The sequence below is a fragment of the Hibiscus syriacus genome, unplaced genomic scaffold (genome assembly GCF_006381635.1).
Source record: "Hibiscus syriacus cultivar Baekdansim isolate YM2019G1 unplaced genomic scaffold, ASM638163v2 tig00005465_pilon, whole genome shotgun sequence".
Taxonomy (NCBI): domain Eukaryota; kingdom Viridiplantae; phylum Streptophyta; class Magnoliopsida; order Malvales; family Malvaceae; genus Hibiscus; species Hibiscus syriacus.
This window is the reverse complement of record NW_024062059.1, coordinates 248,998-265,085: the sequence shown is the minus strand read 5'-3', so window position 1 is coordinate 265,085 and position 16,088 is coordinate 248,998. Positions and strand designations below refer to the sequence as shown.

Below are 16,088 nucleotides of genomic sequence, written 5' to 3'. Positions count from 1 at the left end.
AAGTTTCCATGGCGAGCCAGCCTCTCAAGTGGAAAGCAGATTTTACAATTGAGCGATCCATTTATTATACACATAATAATATTAGTAACTATTTTGTTATTTTTCAAATATCAGTGAAAAAAAGGGAGAAATTTACTCATATTTTTAGTGACCATTTGTGTAATTAACCCATTATTTTTGGTAGAGCGCAGGGCTCTTAATCTTGTGGTCATGGGATCGAGTCACACAGTAGATAATTCATAATTCTGACTGTCGGAGATCTTCCACGGAAGTTGCTCTCAACCTGGCGTTGGGGACAACCTACTACCATACCTCCCCTTACCTCATTACATATGGGAATAGACTCGGCTAATTTTAATTTTTTGTGACCATTTGTGGAAGAAAGATGTAATGGAATTTGAGAACTACATATAAACTGTAAGAATCGTACAATCAAATAAAATCTGTGCCTAAATAATGAAAGTTTGGTCAAGAAATGATTTCTTCCAATGCAAATCACAGCTAAAAAAAAGGTACTATCATAAGCTAAAGGAAGAGGAGAAACACTCTCGAGTTAGCAGGTAAAAGATATTGTACATCAAATCACAGAAACTTTCTTCTTTGTCATCCACCTCTTCCTGGCGTTTTCAATGGCTTCTTCTCTCATCCTTACGAGCTCTTGAAAACACTGCTGGTACTGTGAATCTATCGCATCGAGCTCCGATTTCAGCTCCTCCAACTTATCCTTGTCTGCAAAGGATAGACAGTCGATGCTAGACGAGCTCATATCTCGCGATGCAAAAGAACAAGAATCCATTAAGGATGTCTCAGAGTTCTTATTGGAGTCTTTTATCACAATATATTCCCCGAGGTTTTTCTCATCACTGGTCTCTTTAATCTCAAGACGGTTAATATCTAAGCCAAAAGCATATGTGTTCAGACCGTTATGGCACTCAACATAACCGTGATCAGAATACCCCATTGGTTTGTTGTCGCTCCTGTCTGAGGCCGACATTCCATCAAATTCAGTAGATATATCTGAATCAAAAGATTCTTCAGGGTCTTGACATTTCAAGATAACCGACCGGCATGAAATGCTTCCAAATGAAGGTTTCCAGCAGGGTACAAGCTTCATGATCATGCTATCAATCAACTCTGCAATGACAGCTACATCTTCATTTGACAAATCAAGTTGTTCAACCATCTCCTCAGCGATTGCAATAGCGGTATCAGAATCTAGATAAAATGAAAAATGGATATTTCTTGCTCGACCTGTGAAAAGGCATACCATTTCACATTATTCTTTTTTATTTTTCCAAACAAAAAGAAAAGCGAGTAAGACTTTTTCTATAGCAGACTCACCACATTGATCAGAAATGCGCAAGGTCAGTGAAACTGTATTATCATCATTCTTCTCCCCTTTTAGCCTAAATTCATTCTTCTCAGTGAAACACTGTAGCTCAAGGGATGAGAACACAGGAGCTTCTTTGATGTTTCTTGTAGATGAATTTACTAGAAGCGTTTTGCAGTTGGGATCTATTTCCATGAGATGAGGCTCAGCCTGAATCAAGTTTACTAGTGGACCACTGGCAGCTGCCTTGGGAGTTTCAGCAAAAAGGAATGGATCTTTCAAGAGTTCCACAACTGGCGGTCTCATAGATGCTGGAAGAAGACACTTCTCAATAAACCGCTTAATTTGTGGATCATTCACTTTACCAAGGGAAGCAGGTTTAATACCCTGCAGTGGAAGAAGTTGAGAGAGATTAAATGATCACTTCATAGAATTATGGAAGAATTATTGGAGATGGTCGTCAACTTACAGAGGTAACTTTCTTGTATATTTGTGCCGGATTTTTGCATTCGTTATATGGATATTCGCAAGTAACCAACTCCAATATGCACAGACCAAAAGAATATATGTCAACAAGTTCATTATATTCCTCGTCGTAAAGCTCGGGAGCCATGAATTCAGGAGTGCCTGCACAATAACAAAGTATTACAAACTTCAACCAAGATGGATTAGCCGGAGTCACATTGTTACTTATTTTTGAGAAAATGAAGTACCAATTACACTTCGGGCAGTGGGCTGCTGCATGACAGTTGCCAATCCAAGATCTCCAATCTTCACTTCTCCATTATTTCCATTAACAAAAATATTATCACATTTCAAATCCCTATGAATGATCGGAGGATTGTGACAATGCAGATAGTGTAAACCTCTAAGGATCTGCCATGCCCAGCTCTTGATGGCCTTCACCTCAACATTTTTATGCTTCTTTCGGTATCTAAAGGAGAGCAAATCTCAGCATATAAAAAAATGAATGACGAAGCCAGAAAAGAATGGGAAAAGAAAAGGCATTCATTGAACTCACTGCCTCAAACTTCCCGAAGTAAACAATTCTGTTATCATGTTGATGGTCTTGTTCTTATCATCCACCCAGGAATCGTAGAACTTGATAACTTTTTCGTGCTTCAAGGACTTCAAAAGATGAACCTCCGAATATAATCTTTCCAGCTGCTCAGGCTTCTGCAACACATCTTCAATACTGATTTGGCTCCATGCAACCTCTATTCCATCAACTTCATCAAATCCCTTGTAACTACAAACAACAATGTAGCAGCCAAAACATGAAAATAAATCAAACACAGTTCTGTCGAAGTTAACCAAATTCAAAGAAGATAGGTCTTGGAAACATACACAGTCTTGAACGCTCCCCTCCCCAAGATCTCGTCATACTGAGGGAAAGAAAACAAAACAAACCAAAAAACAATTGTATCACTGAATTCAAAAGGGCAAACTAATTTGAGTTCTACTAAAGCAAACTAATAAAAAAAAGCATATATAGGATAACATTGGCCTTTTCGTTGATCATACATATATATCAAGTTTAATATTGCTCATTTAAATGGAAGCACAATAAGAAATTAATCCCCTTAAAAAAAGCAAGAAAAACTTACTCAGAAGAGCTATAAATCTGGCCAAAGATGAAATATTTACAAACTATTAAACCAGTAGAAGCTAAGCAATAATCAAAGGTGGTTAAATTTCGAACAATTGATTCCATACTCAAACTTAGCGTTGTTTACTTGCTATTAAATAGATAGCAAAATTTTACCTTGGAATGCAATCTGACAATATTTTACAGACAAAATTACGCCTAAACAGTACGCAGTATTTGGTTATTATATAAAAGTCTCGCAATGTCCTCCAAATTTCTTGGCAACCAAACAGATACCAAGTAACCCCAAGCCCCTAACAAAGAGAAAACGAACAATATATCTAAACGAAACAGGATTCGGAGCCAGAAAACATACCCGAACATACCGACCCGAGGGATCTTTCTCAGTGAAATCACAGTCATCAGCCACCTCCATTGTATTTTTTTTTATGTACAAAGAACAAACCTAGGCCCCTACCCTATCGACAATTCCAACAACAACGGCCAAAATAAAATCCTCGAAAAAGAAAAACAAGAAAAAACTCCAAAAGAAACAGAAAAGGGGGAAGAAAACGCTATTAGAGATCAAAACAGATCCCGATCAGATACGAAGAAGAAAGGAAGAGGAAGAGGAGAGAGTCTGCTGTTGTTCTTCAGAGAATGACTCACAAGCTATAGAGTATGAATCGAATGCCGATCGAAACCGGGACCGGCATCCGAAGGCCATGACCAAACGCATATCTTCCTCGGTTTCCCGAGATCTCAATTCCATAGGGCTCCTATTCCTCCCTGGATTCAGTTTTCTCTTCATGTTAATACCAATCCCGGATTCTCCCCGAATAACGCTATCCGCATTGTAACTCCCCTAATTAATTAGGGTTTTCAAGAGATATCTGGATTTCTGAGACAACCTAATCACTGGAAACTTTGGGGTCTAGAGATTTAAAAGAGCTTAACGAGTAAATTCATGCAAAGGGGGGAAACAAAAAGACATAAAAGGAAGTATCTATCGCTATCGGCAACGGCATGTATAGGATGTAAAGGGAGTGGAGGAATCACACGCGCACATATAGGAGCGTGTGTCTAAGGTAGGAGTTTTTCTTAAAGGGATTCGATTTCTTAGCCTTTTAGATGATAAAAATAAAATGAAACTAAAAGAGTGGTTTATAGCGGTTCGTGCATTTGATTGGAAAGGTGAAACAAAAGGCCCGTGAAACGAGTGTGAATGAACGCGTAAAGTTTGGACCTTTTAGAGAGGAAAAGGGAAAACATCCAGTTGGAAGCCATACTTCTCTTTTAGGCCCACAATCATTCATGCTTTGCTTGACGCCAAATTCTCCCTTTTCAAAACTTTAAAAGTAATATGATATTGGGAAAATTTTCTGTAAATAAAAATACAATTATATTTAGAATTTATTAAAAACATGTATTTTAAAATAAAAATATATAGCACATTATTATTTTTAAAATATTATTAATAAAATTATTAATTGAACTAGAATCACGAACTAACTTAATCCTAATTTAACCAATAATTAAAATATCAGTTCTTTTAAAATTATAATTGATGATGGTTTTTTTTATATTTTTATATATTATTTAAGTAAAATAAATAAAATAAAATAAAAAATCGGTGTAGGAATTTTTTATAAGAGATACACAGAGTAAATAATACTAACAAAATGAAAACACATATTAATTGATGTAAGAGTCAAGTGATACCAATATTTAAAAAAAACAAATAAATAAAGATTAAAAAATAAATTAAAACAATAAAATATTATTATAAACTTCTAGTTTCAACTCAAGTTCGTGCGACGCCACCTTTTTCCTTTCCTCATCTTCTATCGAAGCAGACAATAAAAACAAAAAACAAAACAAATTAAAAAATATTGCGCCGTTTCCGGGGATCGAACCCGGGTCACCCGCGTGACAGGCGGGTATACTCACCACTATACTACAACGACATTTTTTGTTTGCAAGATAATTTTAATTTAAATATTCATTATAAATTTGGACACGAGTTTATAAACATAATCAGCTTCAAGTGTTGCTATGAGTATGTGTCACAATGGTGATTTATGAACACATGTACTTTACGAAGGAAAAAAAATCCAAATAAAACAGTTTATATCTGTTGAAAAAGTTTGTAGTGGACAGAACCATGGCTCAAAACGGGAACCTTATAAGGCCTTCAAGCTATTACTCATTTTAAAGATATCACTTTAAGATACGACTGAAATGTACATCAGAACTATACGTGACCTACAACAAAATTCCCGTTCCCAAATCGAGAAGGGTACTAAGCAAATAATACCATTACATTTCCTCTATCAACGATTTGCCCCTGTTTTCTGCTACATTCTTCTCTGTTTTGGGAGAACTTTTATTGCCGCCATATTCCATTAATGAACTCTTTTCTGCATTAACAATGGCCGCTAAAGAAGACCATGCTTCGCCCAGTTGCTCATGGACCCAACACATGATGAAGTAAACCTTCCTTTCAGCAAGTTTCAGCTTGTTTTTCATCTCGGGTTTTCTAGGCTTTCTTTGTTTCTCGGATTTCAATTCCCTTTCAGCAGCCACAATCATCCTTTGTAGATCACAAAGCATACAGACTAAAGCAGGACCTCCAAGGGAAAGTAGGCTTGTTACGTCATCAACAATTGTCAATCCAAATTGGAAGCCACCAATGTCCCGGTAAGCCGGAGAGCAGGTTTGCTCCAAGCAATAACACAGAGCTTCCGACACGGTTTCGGGCTGTCCAGCTTGACCTAATACACTTGATATACTCAATACAACCATTGCTGATCCTATAGCATCAGATTGCCCATCTCCGTTGTACATGCGAAGCGTGAAGCAGTAACTATATAGAATGTCAACTAAATGAACAGCTAAAAGGGGAGATGGTTCTGTAGAAACGAGCTTGCGAAGTGAAGGAAGTGGAGTTTCAGGGCCATGAGGAATTTCACTTGGTTGGTTTCTGTCAGGATCATCTTCGGGTGACACTGTAGGTTGTACGAGTCGGGCTCCATCCCTGCTTAGACAGATTGTTCTAGCAGCAGGCTTCAACCACCAAGGATCCCATGGCTCAATCATCTTACTCAATTCTCCAGATGCCAAAGCTCTTCGGAATCGTTTCTTCTCTTCAAGAGACAAATCATCAATATTAACCTCACCACCTATACAAAATAAATAACACAAAATTAAGTTCAAACAACAAAGACCATAAAATTCATACGACAGATCAAAGTAACATGGAATGGACTAAAAAGAAACATGATTGAGTAATTAAAATTTAGAATTTGAACCTAAGATTACCAGACAAAATCTTCTGAATAGTCTCGTCCGAAAGAGTCGAATCTGCCAACAAATAGAAAGAAGAAGTCAAATTACATATTCATTGAGAGGCTAATTCAATCAAGGCTTATTTCAGGCAAGCTAACAAATCAAAGCAAATATTAGGGAAGATACAATGAGCATCTTCATCTATAGGATCGGCTTCTTCCTCCGAATGGACTCGTTTCAGAATTTCAAGCATTTTCCGTTTGGTTTGATCGTCAGGTTGAAGTTGGCGAAGCTCGTCAACTACATTTTCTCGCATAAATGATTCAGTACAACGAAGACTATGAGACTGTAATAAAATCACACACAAAAAGAAGCGATTATTGTTTCAATTCAAACCAAATTAAATATGTATATACCAATTTCTGATAGAACAAAAGCCAGAAATTGAGGTTTACCTTGTAGCAAGGAAGAGAGCAGTAACGGGAATTACATCGAGGGCAAGTGTATTGCGAGAATTGCTTCTGGCAACTGCGCAAAATTAGTGGAAAGTAGCGTAAAGATTAAATATTAGGCGAACAATCTTTTAACAAAGAACTGGGGAACGAGAAGGAAGGAGAACATACACATTGCAGATTATACGCGAAGGAGGATTCAACGGCGACGAATTGGAAGGTTTTTCCGAAGTGAGGATCGTTTCCGCCATCTTTCAAATAACACAATCGATTCAAATCAAAATGATTTTTTATTTATTTTCATAAAGCTGAAAAACCAAGTGAAAAAGAGAGGGTCGAAACCCTAGAAAGTTTCAGAGAGGTATTGAAGTTGGGCTCAGTTTCAAATCGCAGCCCACTTGCACACCATTCGACACCATCACACGCAGACCTTCGTCAACCATAATAATATTACATCTCTTCGATTCACCCATGAGAGCTACATTTGTGAAATTTGTTGAAGTGAAATAATATGGAAGAGTGAAAACAACCAGAGGAAATTTTTAGGTCATCGCAGTTTAATTTAAGGGTAACGATCGATAGGTAAGGAACGCAATTGAAAATATTATATTTTTTTATAATATTTTCAGTTGACAATAAAAAATATTAAAAAAGTAGCATTTTATGTTATATGCAATAAAAAAACTATATCTTTTATAATATTTTCTGATCCCATCTATTTTAATTTTAATTAGACATTACAATAGGTGTCGCACTCACTTTGGAATGTAGGCAGCTTTCTAGATTGCTATTGGTTAATCATGGCTACGACATGCGCACGTGGCCTCCCTAATCTTTAGGCATCTGCTTCAAATGGTCGGTTCAATTAAAAAATAAATACTAAATTAAAGGGCATAACCTTGCAACTTGTGCAAGTTGAGGATACAAAACTAAACAGAAAATCTACGTCAAATCTTGATCTTTGATCCTCCTATGACTATCCTCTTTCAAAAAGGTCCCTGATTTGAAACATGAAGATCATTAATATATGATTATAAAGTTGGGAAATTGTTGAATTATTGATTCTCTTGTTCAATGTTCCATGATCCAATCCATCGAACACAGACATAACATCATCTCTCCACCAATCATAGGTTAATGTCTGATGATACTACATTTTTGCCCTTCGATGTTTTCCTTGAGCTAGGATGCCGTTCGAAGGGTTAATTAACCCAATAACCCGCGCCCACTTGTAAAGTTCTAACATGGAGACATTAGGGCTAGTTGTGTCATTTCGAATGCTAGTCCTTAAAGGCGCTTTGGGTTTGCCTGTGTTTTTCAATTCATTTTCATTTCCAGACCCCAAAGGGAACTTGCCGTTCGGTGCTCTTTGCTTGAGCAGATTTGTTTATGTCAAACGTGAGTGATATTTATGTCAGCTCTTAATGCAATCTGGGTCTTTCGAAAGGTCAGACTGTTCACTTGTATTCCTTAATTAATTTAGATTTATCAATTATATAGTCTTTCTTTTCCTCATTAATGTAATATTAATTATTTTAATTTAGTTAATTAACGGTGTAGCATTTATGGTGTTGCTAACTCATTTTGTGATGCTGGGAATTTATAAAATAAAATAAAAAATATGTCTTTGGGTCTTGTTTACCTAGGAAAAACATTGAAAGACATGTTCTATGTTTTGTTGAGTTAGGGATAACAAATAATATTCCATGAAGATATGGTTCCTAATGGAAAATCTTCTATAAAATTCCTTGTGTTGCTAATGATGCCTTGGTTTAATGACAAAGAATGAATTTTAGGTTTCGGGTTCGAATCCAAATGGGTTATTCAGTTCCATGCTTGTAATGATTGATGTTGATTGAAATTGTTGCCGTGGTTGCAAGTTGTATATCCTCAGTGATAGCTAAAAGAGCCTGAAATCTACCTAAGCTGTGGTATTGTTTGGTGCAAGAAAGCATGTTTCAATGGAGGACGGTTGATTGATTCTCGTACTATCTGAATTCATGTCGTTTCTGTCTAAGCTTCGGGTTTAGAAGTACTTTCAGTTGTGTGATCTGTAAGACATGAATATCATATTCGTTCTCTCTGCACAGGGACCTAACTGCAGCAGCCAAGCCTTGCAGTTTCGGCAACAAGAGTACAAGTGATGTTATTTTACGTTTGATAAATGATGAAGGCAGACCTGAGTGGTTCTGTTCCCACTCATCGGTTCTCGTAAGTAAAAGCAGATTCTTTGCAGATCAGCTATCTAATCCTGACTTTGGCTCCTGCATTGAGGTTCAGTGCTCGGATTCTACTTATGATCAGCATGTTAACCTCTTGAGATTACTTTATCTTCCCCCTGATTCACTTTTGGACTCCCTGGACTCAGTCCAATCTGCTCTCGGTGTTCTACACTTGGCAGTTTCGTTCCGCTGTGACGACATTACAAACTGCTGCATCCAGTACCTGGAGGCTGTTCCTTGGGATGATAAGGAAGAGGAACAAATTATAAAAGCAGTTTCGAAACTGGGGCCGATAGGCATGCCCATTTTGGCAAGGATCCAACCAGTAAATTTAGGTGCCACCAAAAGCGTGTTTATTTCAGCAGTTCGCTTTGCCACGTCAATTGGTGGATCTTGTCCTCCTTTTGGAGATGAGCTCAAGACATCTGCGCAGGAACAAGTGGAATTCATGCTTGGAGGAGACGAAGAAACCCCGTTAGTTACAGCCGATGATGAAGTTAAATCAGCGATAAATTTGGGTCTTACCAAAGTTTGTTCGTCGTTCGAAAATGAATTGTCTTCATTGCTTGTTTCGGATACCACATCTGAGATTGTCGAGAACAGAATTTTGCAGAGCCTGTCGGATGTCGAGTGGATGTGTAACATACTCCCCAAGATGGATTTAATGAAGGACTTCGTTTGTAGTTGGGGTGACATGTCTGGTAAGGTTTTGAGGATAATTGAAGACAAGAAACTTGATAATGCCATGTGGGGTATGAAGCTGAAGCTTATAGAAGTGACCGGGAGAGTGCTCGAAGCTGTCGGCTATGGAAACGTGATTCTTCCCGCACTGTGTCGGGTTCAATTGCTGAAGACATGGCTACCCTATATAAGGAAGATTAAACCTCTCCTAGATGCAGAAAGCAAGAAGTACACAGATTTCCCTTACAAGATGGATGAAGACTTGTGCCAGAGCATCGAGGGGGCAATCGTGTCGTTAGTATTAGCGTTGCCATCTAATGATCAAGCCGATATTCTATCGGATTGGATGGAAACCGAGCAAGTTAAGTATCCCGACTTGAGCGAGGCATTCGAGGTATGGTGTTACAGAACCAAGTCAGCGAAGAGAAGATTGATGGAAGGCTTGGATAGAGTTGGCAACACCACCATCAGCCTTTGATTTCTTAGACGCTGTATGATTAACGTGTAAAATGAATAGATGGTGACAGTCCCTATTCATGTAATTCAGTTTCAATCTAAGCTCTATATGACCCTTTTGCAGTACACTAGATTCTTTTCACTGTCATCCTTCTCTACCCTCACATACAACAGATTATCGGAACCCGATGCCCTTCTTCGATGCGCTGGCCATATTTGTGCTGGTTGTCGTGAAGTTCCCCGACATGCACAACGTCCGAGTATTCAGAATCAGTGCCGACCGTCGAGCTGCGATGGGAGTCATGGTCTGGTTTCTGAACTACTAAGTTTCATTCCAACCTTACAATTGAAGGACACGCACATGTGGGCAGCGGGTGATTCACTCAGCCCACCAAGCCTTTGAGTGAAGTACACACTGACTTGAAGCGCAAGCTAAATTAGTGCAGGCAAAAGCTACTGCTCGGCGGATCATGTTCTAAATTCAGTTCAATTATTAACATCATTAGAATTTTATAATTAAATTTATTAATGTGATATTTTGAAAGAACAAAATATATAAATTTAGAAGCCAAATGTAACCAACAAAATGACATTTTAATGGGGTTTTTTTTGGCACAATAGGATAAACAGTTTAATTAGTTAGCATTAGGCATATAGAAGTTTATTTGGAGATTTACGGTATTTGTTACAGTGGCTAGTATTAGTCACGTCAAGGTGACAAATTTAAATGAAAAATATTTTTTATTTAAACATTTTATGATAAAATTTAATAATAAAAAGTTATATTTTATTATAACTCATCACTTTGACATGATGAATTTAAATAAAAAATATTTTTTATTGGAATTCGTCAACTCGAAGTGACGAGTTTCAAAAACATTGTAGCAAATGTTGTAGATCCCAAAATAAACATCTACCTAGGTATGGCATGGGTCAAGTCAGGTCAGATTTTCGGTCCACCCGACCTGAACTGATTCGATTTTTTGAGATATAATCCAAAGTCGACCCAACCTGAAATTATATATTTATTACAAATATTATTTCTATTCAATAAAAATAGGAATTTAATTGAAAGAAAATAATATATATAGGGGTATTATTGCAATTATCCCTAAATAAATAAGATAAAATTAAAAAATAGGTTAGGTCGGGTCGGATATTTTTCACCCTAAAATCGAAACCACCCCAAACCTAATTTTTTTAAATATCCAACCCGAGTCCCTTGGTCGGGTACGGTCCCATGCCCATCCTACCTCTACCTGCCCTATTTTCCGAAGTTTTTACAGGTTTACCCTATAGGGGGAAACCTTTTAATGGATATGGACTTAATAATATAATTTTAAAAAATATAAGTACTTGAAACATATTTTGACCTTCTTAAAAAAAGATACAAGAAATTTTTGTATAATCTTAACTTTGTTTCCATTTTACGACAATTTTCCAAAAGTAGTTTCCGTGCCTAAGGAAAATATTTGAATATTGAGCTCCCGCTTGTTAAGGCAAAAATGTTAGTTGTCAAGCATTCTTGTTGTTTAGATCAAAATACAGATTTAGTCAAAAATAATATATTATGATATTAAAATTTTAAAAATTAATGTCTGTTATTTTTTAAAATTGATATAAATATTTAATAAAATATTATTATATTTATTATTTTTTATATAAATTTGATATAAAAAAATCAACAAGAATTTAAGGAATCAATTGAGGGAGAAGAGCTGGTTTAATTTAGGCAGTGGAAAGAGACATCTATGCATAACCCAACTCACAAGGATGGTTGATATGCACATTTGTCATATATTATACACATACATACATGCCTTCATGCATGCATGCATACATACATACCATAATAATGGGGGAAGGTGTAGATCTGGATTGATCCTGCAAAACCCTAGTGGGGGGTTGTGTATTATTCTTCAACACACTTGTCGAGGGGAATGTTTGTGGGTCCCTTTTCAACACCGAAAGAAAGGAGGCTTTGTCAGATCTTTCTCAATCTTTCATTAAAAAAGTGTAAATTAAGTATTTGGACCTAAACTATTAGTTTTAATTTTTTTTAGTACCTAAACTTTCAATTATTTCAAGATCATACCTAAAATTTAGTTTTTGTTTCATTATAGTGCCTATTTTCAGAATTTAACTTTAATTTTTGAAATTATAGGTACTAAACGAGCAAAATTGATAGTTTAAATACTAAAATGAAATAAAAACTAAATATTAGGTATAGTTTTGAAAAAATTGAAAGTTAAGTACTAAAACAGATTAAAATTAATGGTTTAGTTACTAAATACATAATTTACTAAAAAAAAGTGTGGCAGTGACACTGAAACAATTATCTCTCTCATGGACATGTGTCTAATATATACGTACATGAATATAGCTTTCCAGGAAAAAAGAAAACATTGAGTTGTAGCTTTACTTAGTCGAGGGTTTCTTTAAAATTTACAGTTTGCATGTGGAAGGATCAGATTTTCTTACCTGCCAAACACTTTCCTTCGTTTTCTAAACTTTCTGGAATGGATTCATATTCGAATATTATTAACAGCAAGCAACAATTTGTTTACTAAAATCGAAATGGGAAACTTCATGAACAAATTAAGTCCTTTTTTTCCAACCAGGAATCCCTTACAAACTTGAAAATTATATACTCCATTTCTTTGTACTTGTACTCGGTAGGGTTGCCCTTCTGCTGGATTTTGATACAGGACGAGAATGAATGCCTTTCTCTCCTACAAATTTACCCTAAACAGATCCGGGCTTAGCTTGATAGATTATCTTCTTCAGTGAAGCCGACCTTAAAAAAAAGCTTCAAATTCCCACCATAGTTGAATAGTAAACAAGATACACTATATAATTAAGAAAGAAGAAGGATGACACATAGAGAGATCAAGGAAACCCATGTATATCTTCTGTTAGTAAGGAAACCCGCCTTAAGAAATCAACAGGAGTTATAAAAAAAGAAAGAAAACCCAGTAAAATGAAAGAAGAAAGACCATTAATTACATTTCGTCTTCTTTACCATGATCCTCCACCTAACATTCCAGTCCAATAACCAGCTGAATCACCTTGCTCTTTCTGTTTCTCCATGTCAGTAGTGTTTGAGACTTGCTTTAGATCCTCAAACGGAAACAAAAGCCTCCCGCTTGTCTCCTGAACCCCCTGGAGACCACCGTAGCCGGCGGTTCCAAGCCCGTCCAGGGAGAAAAGCGTTGGTTTAAAGTTTTGCATGGGAAAACCGGATGCATAAACTGTGTTCGGATCTGAAACCGGAAAGGGAATGAAAGAGTTCATCCCCCTGGAAGAGATTCCAGTTAGCAACTCCATAGCCGAAAGTTGAGAAGTAGTCGGGGATGAAGAAGAAGAAGAACCATGAATCTGGTTCTTATTATTATTGTTTTCTAAACCATTTGGAACCTGAACCAATTCAGATATATTCCTATAGCCTTGAGTAGCTGCAACAGGGAAAGCTAGGTTGAGATCTTTCCCGTCATGGATCTTAGGGTTTTTGGATGATGGTAAAGAAGAAGAAGAAGAAGATGATGGTCTCTTGTTCTTTCTGGAACCACCGCCAACGGGGATGTTTCTAAGCGAACCGCCTTCGGTCCAGTACCTCCGACAAGTCTTGCAAAAGTACCTAGGTTGAGTGAGACTGTAGTTGTTGTAATAGCAGAATTTGGTCTTGGTCGAGTTGCACCTCGGACAGTTCAAAGCTTGTTCCTTTTGAGGCCTTATTTTCCTCTCCAAACCTGCTGGTTTTGGACATGTATTCGTCACTATCTCTTCTATTGGTCTCACCACAATCTCCTACAAAAAAAAAACAACACCACAAAACGAAATCAATAACTTCAAGATCAAAACAAGATAGCAGACAAACAGAAAAACCAAACCAGTTAACTGGTAGTCTGATTTACACTTTCCATTATTGTTTCAAAAAAAGAAAATTCAATTTTAAAAAGGGTTCTCTTTTGCTTTATCTCATATCGATAAAGCTAAAGTAAAGAAAACATGTAGACGAACTGATCAAAAACTAAATCCAAACGAGTGGGGACTTCGACTACAATCCACCAAGAAAACCATCTTTTTCCTTTTTCTTTTACACAATAAGAACACTATCATCTTTTGCAAAAGAAAAGTACCCAATAAACACACAATTGACTCTAAATTATTCCTTTGAAGAAAGCCCAAAAAAAAAAGTTTAATAAAGAATGGATCTCTGATCTCTCTACCTGTGGCCATTGAGCAGTATCCATGGATGAATCGTCAATATAAGATAGAAAGAAAAACCAAATCTTTTTCGTCTAGAAACTGGGTTTGACAATCAGGGAAAATGAGATGTTTTCTGGCTTTTTGAGGGCGCTTCTTGTATATGTATAATGCATCACCAGAGAGAGAGATGGGACGTTTTGCATAATAATATACTATATATAAATAACAGCTAAGTGGGAATATTTGTTTCTGCAACTACAATAATTATATCTAAATAATTTCATCCTTAAACCAAATACGTATTTATTTCATTTTATTTATTTTTGTACCCATTGAATAAGGTTTGACTTAATAAGAAGGGATGAAAAAGAAGCAAATGACAAACAGAAAAGTTGATGAATTGATTGCAGGTTGAGGTTAAAAGCTTTAAAAGCTCATGAATCCTTCTTTTTCTCCATCTATTTCTCTATCTCTATCCCTTGCGTATTTAATGAAATGATTTTGAGTGAAGCAAGAGGCAAAATTTATATCTGAAAAAAAAATGGGTCCGAAGTCTTATAAATGCAGAAGGTGGTGAAATTGCTCCAAGGGAAACTGTACTGTAATGGAATTATGACTCCACTTTGGTTGAGGAAGAGTACCAAACGCAAATAATTTAAGCTCGGTGAATGCTAGTGCTAATGCTAGCTAGCATTCACGTTGAACTGAGTCATGATCCACATTTAATTTTGGTGCTAATCTTGGTAATTTGGTTTGCTAATACGAGTTGTTGGCTCATTCACATGGTTTTCAGAATCGGACCGGTTAGCGAACCGGTCATGCTACCGGTTCATTGGTTTAACCGGTCGAACCGGTCCGACCGGTCGGAAGAATCGGACGACGTCATAATTATTTAAAAAATTAAATAAAAATACCAAAAATATTTAATAAAAAATAATTTTTTATATCACAAGTCATATTCAAAGAAGTCATAACGTATATAAGTTAAAATCCATAAAATCAAGTGAAACAAAATGATTCAAATTAACTACAACATAATATTTAAGGTAAAACATATTAAATAATAAATATAATTATATAACTATAATTAAAAAAATAAATTTGGGGTTAAAAAAATCATAACAAAATGATATTGTTTGGTTTAATTTTTTTTTTAAAAACAATCTCACATGGCTAAGAAACATAGAAGAGCATCCCAAAAGTCTAAAGAGTAAAAATATGAGAACAAAACAATCTCACATTGCTAAGAAACATAGAAGAACATCACAACTAACTTCTATAAATAATAGAGGTAATTTGACATTCAAAATCATTGAGCCTTTTGGTGAGCATTGAGTGAACTATTCTTTCACTTCAATCAAGCTCGAATTTTAGGCTTCAATCGAGCTTCTAATTTTTTTTTTAGTTCAAGCCTTTTTGAGTTCAAGTTTCAATATTATATTTCGAGTTTGAGTTGAACTTGATAATTTTTAGCTTGTGAGTTTGAGTTGAGTTGAGCTTACTTTTAAAGTTTTCAAGTTCGAGTCAAGCTCAGCAATACTCGAGTTCGACTTGGCTCGTTTAACAAACGACGTTGTTTGGTTTAATTTTTTTAAAAAAAACAAAAATCCCGGTTTTTTCCGGTTTTCAGCCGGTCCGGTTCGAACGGTTCAGCAGTTCTGGCCGGTTCACTAATAGCGGTTCAACCGGTTTAGATTGAACCGGACTAAGCAATGGTTCCCGGTTGAACCGGTTGAACCGGCCGGTCCGGTCCGGTTTTCAAAACAGAGCTCATTCACATTCTTAAACTACGTTATTATTTCTGATTAATCTAGTAATTGTGAAACAAATTAATGAGAAATTATTTTATAGACCCGTGTTAT

General features: G+C 36.2%; 4 protein-coding genes and 1 non-coding gene across 5 annotated transcripts; 1 reads left to right on the top strand and 4 right to left on the bottom strand.

Annotated features, from left to right (window-relative positions):
• Nucleotides 1-467: 467 nt before the first annotated feature.
• Nucleotides 468-3,755, bottom strand: LOC120199723 (serine/threonine-protein kinase WNK8-like). The gene is made up of 7 exons (XM_039200742.1): nucleotides 3,295-3,755; nucleotides 2,678-2,715; nucleotides 2,352-2,579; nucleotides 2,044-2,264; nucleotides 1,800-1,957; nucleotides 1,342-1,717; nucleotides 468-1,251 (listed from the first exon to the last, which is right to left on the bottom strand). Exons 1-7 carry the CDS (start codon nucleotides 3,352-3,354, stop codon nucleotides 578-580), a joined length of 1,755 nt encoding a protein of 584 aa, XP_039056673.1. The 5' UTR covers nucleotides 3,355-3,755; the 3' UTR covers nucleotides 468-577.
• Nucleotides 3,756-4,813: 1,058 nt separating this feature from the next.
• On the bottom strand, nucleotides 4,814-4,885 carry TRNAD-GUC. Its single transcript has one exon. It is a non-coding gene; the product is annotated as a tRNA-Asp (tRNA).
• Nucleotides 4,886-5,107: 222 nt separating this feature from the next.
• Nucleotides 5,108-7,048, bottom strand: LOC120199722 (zinc finger HIT domain-containing protein 2-like). The gene is made up of 5 exons (XM_039200741.1): nucleotides 6,830-7,048; nucleotides 6,662-6,734; nucleotides 6,393-6,552; nucleotides 6,240-6,281; nucleotides 5,108-6,100 (listed from the first exon to the last, which is right to left on the bottom strand). The coding sequence occupies exons 1-5, from the start codon at nucleotides 6,907-6,909 to the stop codon at nucleotides 5,238-5,240; spliced, it is 1,218 nt and encodes a 405-aa protein (XP_039056672.1). The 5' UTR covers nucleotides 6,910-7,048; the 3' UTR covers nucleotides 5,108-5,237.
• A 1,674-nt stretch (nucleotides 7,049-8,722) lies between these two features.
• On the top strand, nucleotides 8,723-10,143 carry LOC120199671 (BTB/POZ domain-containing protein At3g05675-like; the record flags this gene model as incomplete). Its single annotated transcript, XM_039200696.1, has 1 exon — nucleotides 8,723-10,143. A coding segment is annotated over one exon (1,317 nt), but the record flags the coding sequence as incomplete, so codon positions are not given.
• A 2,830-nt stretch (nucleotides 10,144-12,973) lies between these two features.
• On the bottom strand, nucleotides 12,974-14,365 carry LOC120199721 (dof zinc finger protein DOF4.6-like). Its single transcript, XM_039200740.1, has 2 exons — nucleotides 14,247-14,365; nucleotides 12,974-13,824 (listed from the first exon to the last, which is right to left on the bottom strand). The coding sequence occupies exons 1-2, from the start codon at nucleotides 14,268-14,270 to the stop codon at nucleotides 13,036-13,038; spliced, it is 813 nt and encodes a 270-aa protein (XP_039056671.1). The 5' UTR covers nucleotides 14,271-14,365; the 3' UTR covers nucleotides 12,974-13,035.
• Between the last annotated feature and the right edge of the window lie 1,723 nt (nucleotides 14,366-16,088).